The sequence below is a fragment of the Daldinia decipiens genome, assembly GCF_022478715.1.
Source record: "Daldinia decipiens strain CBS 113046 unplaced genomic scaffold F4813scaffold_18, whole genome shotgun sequence".
Lineage (NCBI taxonomy): Eukaryota > Fungi > Ascomycota > Sordariomycetes > Xylariales > Hypoxylaceae > Daldinia > Daldinia decipiens.
Window position 1 is genome coordinate 216,244 of NW_026054561.1, and position 18,745 is coordinate 234,988.

At 46.1% G+C, this 18,745-nt stretch overlaps 2 protein-coding genes across 2 annotated transcripts; one reads left to right on the forward strand and one right to left on the reverse strand.

Annotated features, from left to right (window-relative positions):
- Window positions 1-5,135: 5,135 nt before the first annotated feature.
- Window positions 5,136-6,599, forward strand: F4813DRAFT_389819 (uncharacterized protein; the record flags this gene model as incomplete). The annotated part of the gene is made up of 4 exons (XM_049246910.1): window positions 5,136-5,167; window positions 5,251-5,998; window positions 6,053-6,364; window positions 6,417-6,599. The coding sequence occupies 4 exons, from the start codon at window positions 5,136-5,138 to the stop codon at window positions 6,597-6,599; spliced, it is 1,275 nt and encodes a 424-aa protein (XP_049099199.1).
- A 9,270-nt stretch (window positions 6,600-15,869) lies between these two features.
- On the reverse strand, window positions 15,870-18,201 carry F4813DRAFT_389820 (GCS-domain-containing protein; the record flags this gene model as incomplete). The annotated part of the gene is made up of 6 exons (XM_049246911.1): window positions 15,870-16,892; window positions 16,946-17,531; window positions 17,590-17,864; window positions 17,922-17,987; window positions 18,047-18,119; window positions 18,191-18,201. The coding sequence occupies 6 exons, from the start codon at window positions 18,199-18,201 to the stop codon at window positions 15,870-15,872; spliced, it is 2,034 nt and encodes a 677-aa protein (XP_049099200.1).
- Between the last annotated feature and the right edge of the window lie 544 nt (window positions 18,202-18,745).

Genomic DNA, 18,745 nt, shown 5'->3' on the forward strand with positions numbered 1-18,745 from the left:
GCTCAACCTAACTTAGGTACACACCTGGGAAGTATACACCTGGGCATAAACCAGTAAGGGTATTCCTTCGGCGTACAACGCTAAGAGCTTGTTGGATGGTTTCGCTGTACCATACTTGTACCGCCACGAAGATCGGATCTTCGCCCTGCGAGGCTAGGTCTTTCTGGTACGATATATTCCGTGAAGAGTTAGTCACTGTACATTGTGGCCCGGCAGTTTTGCGTGCAAGATCAGTTGAATGCAGCCTGCCGCAATCTGATCGAAACCTAACAAGAAAAACGCACACGCGAGTGTGATTTGCCTGTCCGGGGGGTATTATACGCATAGCAATTTGGTCCAAGTAGCATGTAAATTGGGACGTATCGTAGTCGTGTGTAACGCCGGCAAATTACGCATTGTGATGCGAAAACTCGTAATCATTGCACATATTTGTTTAAAAGTATCCGAAAGAAGTGTCTCGGTCTAAGCCTAGGAGATAGGTATTAGAGAAATGTTATGACTAAACATGAATCGTTTGCAGTTTAGCTTTATTGAGTCTAGGTTAGAGGGTTTTGATGATAAGTCTCGACTCGACTGGAGAGATGCAGGACCAAGACCCCGGGAATTGACTTGTACTTTTGTTATGTTTCCAACTCGACGCAATTTTCCGGGGTCGATAGCCTATGCGGTAATATGCTCGTTCGACAGCGTACAGACGGACACGTCTACCTACCTACCTAAGTAGAGAAGCACATCCAAGCCGTCTTAATGGATGTGTTATACATGCTCAAGTCTTCTAAATATCCGTTACTGATTCCAGCTGGGCGGTTCAACTCATCAAGTTACCTTTCAGCGTACCGGTCGCTAATCTGTCGAAACAAGCCAATCTGGATGCGAGATCTCCGAAAAAGAAAAAGAATTATGTTTAGTAGCATGGGGGCGCAGGCAATCTAGCCGAGAACAAGTCCTGATCGATTAATTGCACGCTAACCGTAGTCGAACCATTCGTCCACATGGTTCTCCAAATCTGACCGAAACCCCGGGATTGAATGGTGATCTTGGATTGGCTGATAACAACAGCAGCAAGAGATACCTTAGGTACCCAATTCATTATCATATGTTTATCATCATGTATTCGCAGCAAGATAACGTTGGTTTTTATCGGCAACAACATCGATGGTTGGTTGGTATGAGTTAGGTAATAAGAAGAAGAAAAAAGGCTGGAGTGGAAGATTACCTAAGGCAAGTTAAATATATTGCGATATGTATATGGCGCGCAAGTACATGTTGAATGCAAAAGGTATATTTGAATAGGTTGTTATACCGAGTTAATTACATTAGGTACCTCTTACATGTAGGTATGCTACCGGAGGTACGTACCTATCCTATTACCTTTTATATGTATTTTCCGATATGTATTCACGACTCTAACGGTTGCATATTCAATATGCGTCTTTTGTCTCAAAAAATGAACAGAAAAAAAAGGCAGGATTTAGCGGGCAACACGGGTTGTCAACCTCAATGTCCACCTGGGCAAGTACCATGTTATATATACTTAGATACATAGGTACCTAAATATGTATGCATGTTGGAAGCATCTTAAATACATGTACCTAGCATACATTTTTACTACGTAAACGTTATCGCAATCTACGATTTATCTGATCTGATCTGATTTTAATCTTGCCCATATACACCGCGGGGATTTTTCTCAGCGAACCTTATCACCTTGGATTGTTTCTCACGAATGTGTTTAAAAGAGAATATGCTCGAAGACTTATTGTCCTACCCACAAAGCATTCCGGTAAGGCTTCATCTCAACCAGATGAAATATATTTATACGGTACACGGGGTTCTACCTTTACGTTATAAATATCATATGCCCGGCTGCAACCTAACTCTTAATTACCGCAAGTTGAATGCTCTTTCATAAGCAAATGTAGTTGTAACATATAAAATAAATAAATACGTGTTTAATCTAGAATCTTTTAACGTGCGGTGTCGGGCATTTCGGGTTTAATAGTATAATGTAACTACATTATTTTTATATTACTATGTAATAACTCAAGAGATAATCGCGATTGATAGCGGTAATAAAATGGACATAAGAAAATAGATTCGTCGAGAAACGCATAAAGAAACACATGACAGGCTAAGTTAAGAACATACATATGTAGGACGTAGGTATATATGTAAACTTAGATGCGTCTTAAATACTTGCATGCATGGAGGTAATATATTACACGTAGGCAGAAAAGAAGAAGAAAAAACTCAGGTGCAGCCTCAAAGGGATCGAGCAGTACTCCAAGTGTATATGCACTTTCGGCATCTTGCAGCAAGGCCATACCTGGTTCCTGTCATTGAACCTTCTCCACCAGACTAAAGTAAAGGGTACATATAGCGTAGATTTCGACGGGCTGCAGTGGACAGCTAAACCCATGCGAAGGAACAACCCATATGACCCACATTTACAATAGAGATCCATCTGGATATCCATCTACGGAATACATGTGGCTAAGGTATCTTAATGTATCTACATAACGTACCTATACCTGCATCTTTGTACACCTGGATTATGTACCTGCCTACCTACATGTACCTATGTACCTAATAAGGTAAGTTAGGTTAGGTTAGGTTAGGTACCTAAGGTAGTATGTAATAATGGTAATAATAGGTAACTTCAGCCCATGCAACAGTAGACGACTGCTATGCTCAGTCGCCATGCTTTCTTCGTAAACCCCGTCTTTCCATCCCCATCCCCATGTCCACACCCCATGTCTTCGAATCTTACAAAACTTTTCTTCTTCTTCGCCGAACAAGCAATGATAACCGCCTGCAGCTGCCTTTAGGACGTTGTATCTATTAGGTCAATAGGGTCAATAGGGTACTCGCAGGTCCTTCGTCGCCCAAAAACAAAGTTGTTCGACTCGAAATACTGCATTTGATGTATGAGGTAAGTTAGATTATCAGCAGATTCCGAATTGTCTACATTTCACATACTACATGTATGGTATCATATCTCCAGTTGGTGCCATTACATACTCCTCTAAAATATCCGCATCCTTCTTGGATTACGGATTGTCACCGAGAGATCGTCATGAAGGTCGGGATCCTTAGGCGTACCGAATCATACCCATCTTCCCCAATCAGGCACACTCCCTTTGCGGAACCCCTCCCCTGGTCATCTTTCTAGGGCCTACCGCCATCTCATCTTCGATCTGAGCTGCCAAAAGGTTGTTAAGAGATACTAGTCGATGGGACCCATCGCCACCAAAGAGCCCTGTAACCTTCACCGTCTAACCCGTCTAACCCGTCTAACGCAGCCCTGGATTGCTAAAAAGTGGTGCCACCTTATTTCGCTGTGAGGATAATGGCGTGACCTGACAGGTTTCGGGACTCGCTATTCCTACGCAAGCCAGGTGCTATACCTATATTGTATTGGTCCCTACGACTTGGGCCGTCGGGAGCGATCCGTTCACATTCAGATTCGCCCACAAGTCCCATACAACTGGGGCTAGGTACCGTAATGTTTGAGAAACAAAAGATCGTCATCTAGCTATTCCTAGCTCATCATAGCCGACCGACCATACAGCCATATCACTACACTACGGTAGTGAACCTTGCTCGCATCTGAACGTAGGTAGTCGTTCTATCCTTTCATGTCCCTTCTTACCCGGGCATTGCCAGATTGCACCCACGCCTATCTCTGCAGACACAGCACTTTTTCGATGAACATGCGAGCTTTTGGCTGCCATGCTAAAGGTTCAGAGTCGAAGGTGGGGAAGGGAGTAGCAGAGTGGCAGAGTGGCTCAGAATCTCAGGCAATCTCTGCTCCCTAACCTCTAGGATTCTGACAGAAGCGAAGGTCCGCCGTACCAACTGACTGGCTGCGAAACCCTGACTTGTAGATTCTTACCCTTGTCCTGGCTACATATTTCGTGCCCCCGTCTCCCCCACTTCAAGCGACCCAAGGTAGAAGTCTCCGTACCATACTGTGGTTGCTGCACGTAGTGTACAGATGATACTATGTACATACCGTACATACCTACCTCTAGGTACCTAGTGAATGGCCAGGTAGGGGTGTCCTGGGTTGTTCCTTATTAGTTACGCATACCTATGTAGGTAGTTTATTTGCCCATCTACATATGTATGCTGGTATGGTACATCATACCGTAGTAGCATACATCTCGCTCTAATCTGCTGTGCTTATTTCTCTGAACCTGAACTCTCTTAATACCTGCAACACGTCGCCTGCGTTTTCGTCATTACTTTCGAACCTCTTTCTTCCCTTCCTCTTCCTCCCCATTCGATTGTCACGAGGTTTAAGTAACCCCGAAGATATCGACACTCTGAAATCTTGGTTCGCTTGCCGCGTCCTACCATAGACGTCATCTCTAATCCTGCTGGATACTTTACCCATCTGTTCTATTGTCTGTACGATACAGTATTCCGGAAGCTCTGTAACATTCGATATCTTTTAAACTAGCTAAGAGGAGGACACCCTTCCAGAAGCAACATCAACTACTCGGGAATCTGAGACGGAGTATATTAGCGAGACGTCCACAGCGATACACGTATTCGGAGACCAAGAGCAGAATACCTATCGTCCTCGGGCTATATTCCAGACCCACTTAGTGGCTAAGGTAAGAGTTGTTTCTAAGAATGTCTTTTGGGCGAAAGTCGTGCCGCCACTATTCGTGGTGATTCGACTTAGTGTCGTGTTTATTCCAGACGTTCCTGTCTTGACGTCTAAGATGAAAGACGTACACCATTATAATCACTCTTCCCACCCCGCTACATTTGTCTTACACTTGAGCCTTTCTGACTAAACGGGATCTAAAGATACCTAGTGAAAACATATTTGCGCTGCTATTCCGTATATTCGTATCATTCTAGAGAGTATTCCTTCAGGCTTGCCGTGAACTCGGATCGACTCAGCTTGGGTAACTCGTGTCACGGAAACCACCCCGAATCGACTTTGTCCTCTTTCTAGTTTCGCATCCACACAGCTCTTGAGACATCGGAAGGTTCAACCGTAGGGTTGCTATTAGGGTTGCTTGCTTCGCACCCGCGAGTGCCCCGGCCAGCTTAGATGCATAAGCCGTCCTAGCTGATCTGTTGGATATTTTGGCACCGCCATTGGTAGTAGTCCCGCTATGGAAGCGGGTGAATCTGGCACTAGGCAAAGGTCCGTTCTTATCTGGAGCTACTCGCTCTAGTGCGCCCGGCATCGTTTCGTCGAACTCAAGTTGATCAATATATTCATATCAGTGGTTTTACCTCCGCTAGCAGACTTGATACGTATAGCCAGCGACTCCCGGAACCAGCAGAGCGGCATCGCGAAGTGCCGATGATGGCAGCCACCGCTTTAATGAATCCAGCTCCCGTATACCATCCTCATAAGCCTCCGTTTCCACCTGCTTATCATCAACAACCACCGCCACCGATGCCTGGCATGATTTCGCCTGGGGAGAGTAGGAGAACGCCGAACGAGGTGGAACCCGCCCAACGGCAATCCCTCCCGTCTATATCAGAAGTTTTCTCGGGGGCCAAGCCAAGTCATTATTCGCCGACTCCTACAACCTTGGCCGGTGCTCACAGTCTTCCTCCCCCCTTAAGAGCTGAGCCGCCGCCAGAATCGCGGTCAGTTCCGCCAGCACATGAAGATAAATTCTTCCGTTATTCCCAGCGATCAGATATCGGGCCACCGCCAGGCCCTCCTGGGCCTCCGAATTCAACATATGCGTTCCAGGAGCAGCGCGATCCTGCTAAGCCGCCAGAATCGGTATCAAATTCTCATGCGAACCCTCCACCTCAGATTCCATACCCGCCAGGTCAATATCCACTACCTGGAGCGCCAATCTCTCCGCATCATCTTGGTCCTTCCCTACCGCCCTACGATCAATCACGGCCACCTCTACACAGCGACGAAGAGTATGGGATGCATAGAAGCCGTTATGATTCTGCTACTCTGAATCGGCATTTTGAGTCATGGGGCTACCAGGATTGTTTAAATAAGGTCAGTTTTTCGCCTTTGGATTTCACATTGTGTCGTAGCTGACGGATACAGCAGTTGGTGTGGACGTCAAGAACGGTCTGCAATTTTGCTGAGGCGTATAGTAAGATTGCCTCGGAGCAACACGGCGGACAGCCCATCCCAGAGCGCTTGCCAAGTGACCAGGAGGTTTCAAGCATGCTCGGAAATGTAGAATTCATTAAGCGTTCCCTCGAAAACCTCCGAGAAATAGTACAACATAGTTTAGCGACTGAAAAGGCCCGGGAAGGTCGCGGTAAGGGGCCGTACGAAGGGGATGATGATATAAGCATGTATGGCGATGGCATGAAACAACCATACGGGCTTAGCGAGGTCAAAAAGCGACGAGGCGTAAGTCGTTCTATCTCATAATTAATATTTAAACTTGCTCACCATGTCATAGCGCGCGGCACCCCCTGGTCGGTGTCATAGCTGCAACAGAATTGATACTCCAGAATGGCGACGAGGACCCGACGGTGCAAGAACATTGTGCAATGCATGCGGACTTCACTATGCTAAACTCGAAAGGAAACGCCAGATGGAGCAACGCTCTATTCGACCCAAAACTGTGGAAGAGCGCGTTTAAGTTTAGCAGCCGGATTTTGATCCAAATAATCCAAAGCTGTAGTATTACAGTAATTCAATGTCCCAGCCTCTCAGGGGCAGGGCAAAGGCGATGTGTGGTTATTATTCTGGAACATCACCAGTGAATAATTTCATCGACATCTTCTCGATCTTCCGAGATTTGCCATACAGCTATCAGCAAATATCGCACTTGTATCCTACTCCGGAACATATAACGTGTTAATTATTATACCCGATTCGGAGCTACGCTTTTCAGTCAGTTCTGTTGTTGCTACTGTCACTTTCGTTGTATATACCCTCATCTGGGCAGAGGAACTTGGGAGGTCACGTCAGGGCATCGTTTGGCGTCTGGCTGTTTCTCAATTTGATGTTCTGGGTGGGTTTATGAAATCCAGACACTGGTGAAATGGCTTGGTGGAGTTACATATATGGGAGGTTACATTTAGCATCTTAACAGCGCAAGTACGATGAGCCGAGAGATGGCACGGGCAAACCAAAAAGAAAAAAACGCGACCCGTTATGTGGTGATAGACAGGGAGACGATTTTCCCTCTTTATATTCAGAGATAGTGACGCGAGTCCTCTTTTGGTCTGGTAAATAAGATCCAACTTATTAACCTCTCTGTCGTACCACAATATCGACGTTGCCTAGACTCAGCTCGTTAGTAGCATTCCTGATAGGATTTCTACTAGAATCTTAGTATAAATATAGACGTTAATATCATAACCTTTGTGATGGTTGTATGATGACGATACGTAGGTACCTTATCGGAGATAAGGTGCCTTGTCGCCGATACTGGAGAAAGGAACAGCGTATCCACAATTACGGATATAAAAGGATATCATCCCGCTGGCCACCCTTAGATAGATTCTTTCCTCCTTAGACATCTATAATACACCGTCTCAACACCATTGATTTCATAGTTATTATCTTGTTATTGCTTTATCATACGTACCTACCAACACTTTGATATCAGGGTTGCCGTGATCGAATACAGCTACTCAGCTAAATGCTTCAAGAGAACGCCACGCATAATCGCAACACGATAGATAGATATCAAAGCAGTCAGAAAAGAACTCGCTCCTTCTTTTCCTTATGCGCCCTTCTAATCTCCTGTTGTACGTAGTACGCGACGCAGGCAATCGTATGACAAGTATCCATATACTCAGTCTATCTCACTCTTAATCCTACTATATCCGGTAGCTCTGATACGTTTACTCATTGGTAAATACCTCTTAGCATCATCATCTTCCAGCCTCCTCCCCTCTTCCTGTAACTCCTAAGGTACTTAGGTACTTATTATGTGTAATGCGTGGTAATATAGTACGAAGTAGAAGAATGTATCTGGATGAGGCGCTCTAAGCGATTGCAGCTACTAAGTACCCATACAGCGGGAAGGGGACCTTTTCACAGATGTCGTGCGACATGACCTGTCAGATTGATAACATGCGCTTCGAACCGTTAAACCGATGTCGCTACATGCGTATGCCGGTATGTTTAACCAAGGAGCTTAACTAAAGATACAGGTCCGGACAAAATGAGAAGTTATGGCTGGTTTCTAGTAGAAACCCCGGTGACTTTACCTTAAATAACTACCCCTTAACCTATTACCTTAACTATTAAAATTCCTAACACTAGGATAATTCCAAATTAGAAGCTGCCTGGTAGGTAAGTAGGTAAGTTTGTGAGACACGGATCTGAGACCTAAGGGTCCTTTGCCTACTGGCTAATGCGTCTACGCGTGCGGCTGGCACGATCATACCCGCATGAAGATATACAGAGATATTATATATAAGCCAAGGTATGTGTAAAAAATGAACGGGCAAGGATCTTGTGAATCAACGCGAGATGATATTCCATCGAGGCAGGTCTACTTTGCTACAGCTCTGCTCTATGTATTCAAGTCGTCAGCTAACCATTTCCACGACGGGTCCCCCCCAATATGGACACGATCGCGCGTAGGCCAGCCAAAGAAAACTAAAAAGCCGTCAAGCCGTCAAGCCGTCAAGCCGTCAAGCCTTCTCATGGGACAACTGTGTCGCAAGCCTACCTACAGGATCGGGACGAAAACGCGAATGAAGCCCATTCGCCCCGTCGAACTAGTCATCCACGAACCCACTACAATTGGCGTCACGGCAGGAAAACGAAACTATAGCAACTAGCGAAGAAATAGTCTTGGCCCGCAGTTGCTCAGCTGTGATTCCTACGCCAGCTAAGGTTGTGGAGCCTGAGGCTCATATATATAATACTACCGGATGCTCGACCGTTCCCCTACGTGGCTGCAACGAGACGCTGTCGCCCTCTGCACGTCATCGCCTCGACGCAATATGCCTAACCCCCCCCCCCCCTTCCTTTCTCTGGCCTGCCGGTGGTTGGCATGGCATAGGTAGCATATTATAGCTTATACGTATATACGTATATATGTTAAGATAGGTATGTAAGCTACCTATGTAAGTACGTAAATATATATGTATGTACGTGAGGGTGATTGCATTCCGTCCCGCTTCGCTCCTAATGCATTAAATGCGCGAAGACGGAATGGGACTCTACGGAGACGCGCGAGAGAGCAATAGGGGCTTGGCCAACAATCAGTAGATAGTAGACGGAGGTGACAGGTCATCATCGTCCCTCCCTACCTACGCTAGGTACCTATCCGTTCCACATGTGTTCCCCGGATGCGCTAGAGAGGGGGCTGCATGAAATCAAGTTCGCCGCGATGCAGGCCAGGCGGGATCTGCACAGTCCCCCCAAACTAGATCTTATCTGTCAAACATCCCGATGGAGGATCGTAGCCTCTAAAGGTAGAAAAAAAAAAAAAAGGGGGGGGGGTGTGGCCGGAATGAAGAGGTAGTGTTTTGTCGACTCCCACGCCGAGAACCATTATCCTCTATGTATTCCACTCTGCCCCGTCATGACGTGTTGTTTCTAAGGAACAGGGACGAAAGTACGTACAGGACGGGTACAGTCTACTAAGCTACGAAGTACATACATTAGGTACTATGTACATATGTACATACTCGCCCTCTCTTGCCGGTGGGCGGCAGGTCGCATGGCACACCCTCCAATATTTTCTCCCCGTGCGTTAAGCCGCACTTCTTGTCATCCATCTCAAAATAGGTCTGATGTAACGTCGGGACTGGTCTGGTCGCTCTACATAGTACATAGCTTTGTAGAGGCGCACAAGAGGCGTTGGCACGGATTGCTTTGTGCGTCTGTCTCCGCCGCAGGGGTTACATACATCTCGAGATCGGCCAGGACCTGCAAGCGGTATGCGATCTCTTCCCTCCCTCCCTCCCAAATCACACACTCTAATGTACCCAACTGTATCATATATGATATGTATGTATTCTCTCTTCGTTAGGAATAAGTAAGATGTGTAAGATGTGTAAGATGTGTAAGATGTGTAAGATGTGTAAGTATGGCATAGACCAAGAGCCGGGTGGTTCCTTGATATGAATGAATGAATGAATCAGCGTTACGTGGCTTGTTACGATCTCCTATACACAATAGTTGTTCATAGAAGATTAGAATTCGCCGAAGCTGGCTGCTTCACGTGGTTATCCTTATCTCGACGTTATTCTACAGGCTGTCAAGCAATTTCGGTCTTAGATCTATCTGTCTTTCCCGGTTGGATAACAGGGTTAGGTTCCTGTCAGGACTCCGTCCGGCCTGAAACTCAACCTTATTGCTTTTTCCTTCTACGACAGCTTGACACGCGTAAATATTCGTCTGGTGTTTTAAGGTAGTCGGAGTAAGCTTATCTTGTCTTTTCGACAGATACTTCGCGGGGAAGGTTTAAGTTTAGATCATGACTTACGGGATGCCAGATGTCAGATGTCAGTGTCTATCTTAAGATTAGATTTCGGTAGTCAACTAACCTAGGGTAGTCAACTTGTCAACTATGCATAATTCACCTTTCCTTTCAATATCCATCGTGTATTATATTTAATTACTTATCGGTTTGCTTCCACCTGCCTAGCCCTCTTGTTATGCCCCTATCCTATACGCTATACACGTATTCCCTTCCCAACTATCTCCCTGCATGATGTCCCTTTTAGAATGTCTGGACCTGTTTATATTACCTTGTCTCTTATAAGTCCCTCCTTTTACACACCCCACCTCGTACAAATCTAAGACATGGCTCGATCCTTGACTTACTCTTTGATCAATTAGCGACGATCTTATCCTATATTGAACATGACACGAACGGGGGGGCTTTGAGCTAACTTCAGGGAGCCGAACTAAAAAAGAGACATACGCAGCTACTTGGGTAGATGTTAGTGTCAAATTTCATGGAACTAACCCCTTAGGCCTCTACCGCCCCGAGTATTAATATAATATGTGATAGTTAACCTAAATTTATTATGAGATTTATTATGATGGGTAGGGCGTACACGTACTATGCATTCGGCTCGCTTCGAACTTCCTTTATGTCCTTCTTAGCTCATGCAAGAGGAGTTACCTTTATGTTTGTTTATAACCATCTTTGGGCTTCTTGTGGTAGATATGCGAGTCACGAAATATGACTTTAGGGCTGCGTCTTGTTACTCGCTAGATGTGTGCATGTTGGAACTTGGTTGAATAGAATTATACCTACCCGGGTACAGATATAGGTAGGTATAAGTATATATGTATGCAGTATATATGATATAGTACCCATAGGACCTAAAGAGATGGAAGGTATAATATGGAACATTCGGTATATTATAGACTTATAGCACCTTTAGCGGTACATGATGGCTAAGTACCTGTACTTTGCCACCACGTGGCTTAGCAAGTCATCCATTTCTGCCAATCGAGATCCCTTCCAGATCCCAGATCAACCCCACTCTCCATCTTGCATTGTTAGGTACCTCCTCAGGCAGGAGATAAGTATCGGTACACGATACAGCCATCCCTTTTCCCCCCCCATTCTTGGGTTTTCTCCAACCTAATCTACCAATCCAATTCGATACAACCTAATCCAATTTGAGCTCATCTAAGATCCCTTCCATTATGTACGTATGTACCTAGGTACCTAGCATATCGATGTTCCCGTGATCTAATCTTACCAATCCTACCCACCAAAAAAAAAGGTCTGTCCCAAACTTTTCTTCCTTAACCCATCTCGCCTCTCCCATCCCCCATCTCGCCAATGACGTCCACGGCTTTTCTACTTCGGACTTGCCGGCGGGGGGTTGAATATCAATGGTCATCAATGGTCATCAATGGTCATCAATGGACAGAATATTCTTCTGCACTGCGCCGCATGCTTACATCCATCTGAGATGCAGCCCGCTATTAGCTTTCAATCCGATGTTCCGTAGTTGCACGCCGGTGGCTCCTTTTCATCCTTCCGTATGTTCCGCCCGCCATGCCGGGTGATGTGGCGGACATATCTCCGGAATGCTTGTTTACAACCATGTACCCAGGTAAATAGCCTACCTGATGTCGACAGCCGTGCACCTTATTCGTACTAGTTACCTTTCTAGTATGATCTCTGCGTTGTCAGATATTGGCTCCGCCAAGCAAAGCCAGATCCACCTCGTAACCGTCGCGAGTAATGGGAATTACATACTGTCACTGCCTAGCGCCAAGCCATCTTTTGACAGGCTGGTAACGCTACTGCAAACAACCTTACCCTTTCGTATTCATGCCCGGCACTTGTACAATCGAGTACTAGATTATAATTAGGTACCTATTATCATCTCCGTTAGGGATTTCAAGATAGCCGATTTCAGTACCCAATTTCGATTCTTCCCTATTGGATGGCTACGCACTAAAATGAATCACGATGGTCTTTGCCCAGAACTAGACATACTATTCCCTACGGGGTTGGGCGAATAAAATTTTTACATACCCAGGCAGCCAGGTACCTTAGGTATGTAGTTGCCTGAAACCACTTACATACCCTCAGGGGTGTATTTGGAAAAGTAGGTGAGTGTTTTTCAAACATGATACTTTCGATCCGAGCGAGGTAATTCGACTTACATGCATAGATAGTGCTTTCTCATCAAACCACGATGCCTGCTTTCCTGTCGAGCTGCGGTCACTAGCAGACTCAATATCGGGTGATCGCATTTGAGTTTGAGATCCAACTCAACACTAAAAGTCACCAAACCAGCCCAAGAGAGAAAGCTGCGTAGTGGGGCTCTTCAAGGTCAAGGGGTTGATCGTCGTGACAAAGTCGGTAACCGGTACGCATGCGTCGTTGGGTGCCCATCTCTGTCAATACGAACTTGTATCTAGGCGTATGGGCTGAGATTTCCTTGATGTCTCATCGATCTTAGGACCTTGACGGAAGGGTGAAACCTGTATTACTTACGCCAGTAACATGCTCCTGTCGCAGCATAAGGCATCGAGTCGAATATTAGGGATTCACGACATATGCTCAGCATGTTTGCGCATGAAAACAAGACGAGTCTAGAGTATATTATGTTACTCGTCAATAGCCGCGAATTGTTGACAGGTTGATTACCTAGGTAGCCTCGCGTTATATAACCCTTCTTCTATATTGTTATAGTTAGTTGATAGATTCGTAACGTTATATCTATCTAGGGGTATGCATGGAGAAATAAATTAAGTAGTAAACCGCCAGAGAGAATAGTCCTTAACGTGCATACATCGTATCTCGCCATATCACCCAAGTTGGTCGTATGACGAAACAGTCACACCTGGAATATGCATACTGTACTCACGTAGGAATGATCTTCAAAATCTTTACACGTTATTTCGTCCCGCCAGGGAACACCGAACGTTACTCGCGTCCTGCAAGATCTTGTACGAGATCTGATCCGTTCCTAGCCGAAACAGCTTCCTTAACTAACCTAGATATGTCTCTCATTACGAGACCGAGACCTAACGGCTCATGAGGCGGGGAGCTAGACAGCAATACTGTAAGAACTAGCTATCAAGAGCAGAAACATGTTTTATTTTATTTGCTTTCCCTGTTCGCCTCTTTGCGGTCCGGCCCGGCCGTGTCACAAGCATAGTCATACGCGATCAAAGACACACGGCCCAGTTAAACTTCCACGCAGGGAACCGCCCTTCTGAAACAACATGTAAGCCGCCACCTGCTTTACTTGATAGAGAGCGCGAAGCCTCTCGACTAGACGTCGCCTAGAGTGGAAATGCGAGCTGCAGTTTTCGGGCACCGTCTCGCAGAGATCGGGAGTTGCCCCTTGCCGGTCGTCCAATATGGAGTCTATATTCGACTCGATGTAAGGAACCAAGATGGCCTTGCAGATGGCTCAGCGGTCCGGGCCCGGCGGCGCAGATGGTTCTCGGGCTTAAGTCATGCCCGCCACACAGTTATATCTTGTTTCGACTAAAGGGCGAGTCTGAGGCGATATTAAAATCTGACTTCAAGCCCGCTGGCTACACGAAACTACATACAATATACTGATATCGAATCATGCTGTAGTTGCCGCCCGGGTAGTTATAATTCCCGGCTGACCGCTCATTATCTTACTGGGTGAAAGATAATACCTAAGCCGGTCGAAGGATATGTGATATTGGTTTACTAGAGCTTCAAGCCTAGGTATACTTGGTTTGCATATTCTCATATTCCTAGGCTTCGACAAAGTGCTTTATCCTTCTCTACCTAAATCAATAACAAGGTAGCCAGAAATGGAATGCTAAATTGACAGCAGATAGTACCTACCTAAGTAGACATGTATTGTGATAAGTAACTCCTACTTGTAAGACTAGCACGAGGACCATCGTTGAAGTAGAGATATGCTCAATTATAAACATTCCTTGATTCATCGTTTTCAATATATTTAGTCTGAACTTGTCTGTATTCTAGTCGTGCATGTCCACCCTTCAGTGCACGAGATGGACGTAGTATCTCATCATACCTACATATACCAATGCAAGGGGTTATATAATCAGTAATCGAAAGAGGTATAATCTTAACTGCTACCCTTCATATTCACAGACCAAAGAATATGGACCAAGGGCTTTAAAACAGCAGCAAGGGTCCCTCTATGGGGGGCTTATCTTAGCACCAAGACCAGTTGAAGCATTCGCCTCAATGTCTATTTATATATAGGAAGACATATATCTACAGCTAGAAGTAAATTTCAACTGCAATGACCGGTGGTAAAGGGGACAGGTCGCTCCTAGTTGATAGCACATCCAAGCAATAGTCTCTTAGCATCGGATCGACCCTATCCCTATCCTTAGAAAGGGCACAAGTTAAGAAAGCTGCTATTATGACTTATGCTAGAGGCTAGCACACTGTTCTCTCACTTGATGTTTCCTTATATTATAGGATCTCCCCAGTATCTGTCATTGGCAAACGTAGAGTCCTAACCAGTTAGCTCACTTTGGTAAGAAGCGTGTTCGCTAAACAGCATGAACACCTCGCGTTCAAAGGTTAATCTGAAAAGCGACTATAAGCTTACTATCACATCTAACTAGGATGAACTTCACTAGTGTTCACATATATTGATATATCTCAACGAATTTCCATGACTGCAAGAGAACTGAAACTGGAGTAGATAGCACATGAATGCTTCCATTTGGCCCTATCCTAGAGAGCACCTTTACTTAACAATGCTTAGGATGTCTTGGGCGATGGTCTAGGGAGTTAGCCGACGAGCTACTTTAGGTCGGGCCCTGGAAGACTTGGTGATTGCCGCTATATTCTCAAAGTTAATTGCATCGACCCTGAGAACCCTAAGGAACTAGTTGCGCGGATCTACTACTAGCCCTTTCCATGGCTTTATGGAAGTAGCGCAATGTATATAGTCGTCTTGGCGAGGACATAGCATAGGAACTATTTCGTCCTACTAGTCCTATTGAAAGGCAGCCGAACGTGCCTCAAAATATTCTACCAGTGATCACGGAAGAACTGCTGCCGTGGCAACATTGCCTAGGTACCTACCTAGGTAACCTTCCAGCTTTATAACGTGAATTTTATTGCTTCTACTATGTTGAGCTATGCCTAGGTCACTGACGTACAAGTAGTGTATAGACGTAGCCAATATCACTTAACTGATAACTAAACTATTCCTTTAGCGAGAAAGCCGCAATATATCAAATTGCTCAAGATAAATTAAAAATCAGTCGCTGTCTATGCTTGGTATAGGATATACCTAGGGGAAATCTACGGGCAAACCAATAGCCAACGAATAAATCCATCGTATATGCACCTCAACAACATAACGCTATGGCGGCCAAATAGGTATGCAAAGTCGACCTGTTTGACCTCGACATGCCACTGGTTCATATCATGCCATCCTGGCATATAGTCTGAACCTCTCACTTGACCCGACCGGCTCTCAACCTATGAACCTCCACATCCGCTGCTTCTGAACCGCCCGAGTAGATGCTCTACGTCGGGGATTGGGAGGCCTTTCCAACCCATGCTTTCCTGCTCTCTACCGCCGATGTCTATAACGGCGCTTACGAGGCTCTTGGTTATTTCGTCTGTCACGGTGCTATCGTGGTTGTACCCGGAGTGCTTGTCTACGAAGTGCCGGATCCACTTCGCTGCCGTCCAGAGCTCACCGCTGGCGCGCATACGGATGAGGTCGAGATACGTTGAGAGCTCGCACCGCGTCTGTACGTCCACATTCACAGAGTCAAGGTAGCTCTCGACAATGGGAATAAGACCCGGGAAGCTGTGCTTGTCCGATTGTGAACCGTTGATGATCTCGTCGACCGTCATGAGCGTATACTCATCCTCGACAGGCCCGAAGGGTGTAGGAGGTCGGCTAGCCGTGGGCGAACCCGAGCGGGACGTAGCGCTGCTGCGCACCGGTCTGTTTGGGAATGGATTCTTCCGGAAGTAGAATTTCTTCTCCAGGACGGCGTCTTTAGCATGTGCGGTCTCCATATTCTCATCTACCTTGACGATTGGGATATAGAAGTTCAAGTCGAAGCTTAGAATTGCGCGTGTTATTAAAACCATGAAGACGGCAAAAGCCGCGTTCTCGAAGTCCGTGATCTGTATCTCCATTGGGCGAAACTCAACTCGCCAGCCGATATCAGAGCCCGGTGGTGGCGGCTTGAACCGCATATGTTGCCAGTTAGTGCTCTGGATGTTCTCGAAATGATCAGCCTTTGTCAAGTCAAGTTCTTTAAGATCTTCACTGAAAATTACGATGGGATCCCGGATGAACAGGTGCGCAAAATGTGTCGCGAGGCGATCGTCCATGCCACCTTCGAGGAGCTCTGCCTTAATATCTTCATCGATAACAAGATTAGGATCGAAGTACTCCTGTCTAAGACGCTCATCGGTGCTTATATAGGTGGAGTTAGATGCGTAACGCGATTTGGGTATGCGCCATCGGCTGTTTTTCAGGGGCTTAACAACAATTAGTTACTTAGAACCGGTTGAGTTGTTGCATGTGAACTTACCTTCTCTCCTAGTTCTTCGGGAGTTCGGTCATCTACGGATCGGCTGATTTGGTTCCAGCGGACATCGGTATCGGCTAGGAACCCCTTATAAATAGGAGTCGCTGCCGTTAGAGCCAACATGATGGGGCCAATTGGACTCAGCTGGTCATACATCCTTCTACCCTCGATGATGTTCTTCGCCTGGAACGTAATCTGTAAACAGCAGCTTCCCATCCCAAATGCCATAGCATCCATGTGGATAAAATTGTCCGGGGCTGCACCGTTTCTCACATCGTCGTCCTCTGGCCAGTTGTGCAGATCATAGTTCACCGTAGGATCCTTCCAAGGAATTGGCGTCTTTTGATCGTGGAAGACTGGAACGTTCACCTGAACCTTCCGCCCGCGCCTCCAGCGGATGTTCGCCGCTAGCGTTGGAAACCGAATATGCGGATTAGCAATCTCGTCTGGCACAAATTGTGACCGGAGTTTTGGCCCAGATGGTGGGTAGTAAGGATCCGTAAAGACACCCGGAACACCTAGGCGAGGGAATGTTGTGAGTGTAATGGGATATTCTTCAGCCTGCATGTGTTCTTTGGCTATCTTCCTCCTAGGATCTAGTTAGCTTAGAGTAAGGACACGACGCGCAAAGTACAAGATAATGATACCTGTTTTTCATATCGGGTTCGACGCCCAAAAGTTCCTTGAACCCGATGCCCCATGGCTTGCCTGGAGTAGCCTCAAGCATAAATCTACCAAATTCAGGATGGAACACCGGTAACGGATTCGATCTCTGCGACTCAAGTTCCTGGAGTGCCGGAACGCATCCGCCTTTATCGGAGAGTTCTTCATCAGCCGCCAGGGCTTTGAGAATATCGGCTTGCCGAAGCGAAAGGAGAACCTTGGGATCATCCTTGGAGTATTTTACGACCAAGTACTCTATCTAAGGAGTCGTTAACAGAGATACCTCCTTAGTGGCGCAATATGGTGCAAGCGGTACCTCATCACCCCACAACATAGCATCTCGTTCCTTATGCTTGGCCTTATTCCAAATCTCTAGGAGTTGCTACGATAGGTCAGCCGGTTTTTAGAACAATAGCAGGGGATGCCGTGATAAGGAACTACCTTGATTCCCCATTCCCTAACCTGATGCGCATGCTGCTGTGCGTCCGGCCAATCAAGAGCCGTTCCTAAAGCTCTATAAATCGATGTTAATGACCTCATCGCTAGATCGGCCCCCGTGTATCAATCGATCAAGGAAACACGTACAGTAAACCCATATTTGCCGTTAAAAATTCGCAGCTATATGGCCTGGTGAGATAAAAGGAGTATTCCTTCTTTCATAAATTCCAGAGCTCGGATAGGTACGTCGGTATATTTCTCGACGAGATGCTAAGTGATGATGTTTGCTTGGAGAGGAGAACAGGACTTTTAAGATAAAGATATTTAATAGGAGTGGATAATCAACTGACAACTCCAACTCCGAGGGCCGTCAGTATTTAATCTTTAACTTCCAAATTTGCTCTACCACAAGCTCTAGTTGTATCGCCTGCCCTATCCGTGTTACGGTTCCGTATTACGGACTTGCCGTATCGTGAAAGGAGACAGACTTTTGAGCGGCGTCGACAGCCGGCTCTTACAGCGCTGTCATAAAATACGCCCTCTTTTCCTTTAGATTGTAACCCCCACGAATTAGAGTCAGGCTTTCGAAGCCATAATCACGAATGGGAATATGGATGCAAGCTGGTGGGTGGTACGGTGTTATCAACTGCGCATCGAAGCACGCAATTCCTGGATCATACCACTGGTCCGACTGACGCTTTT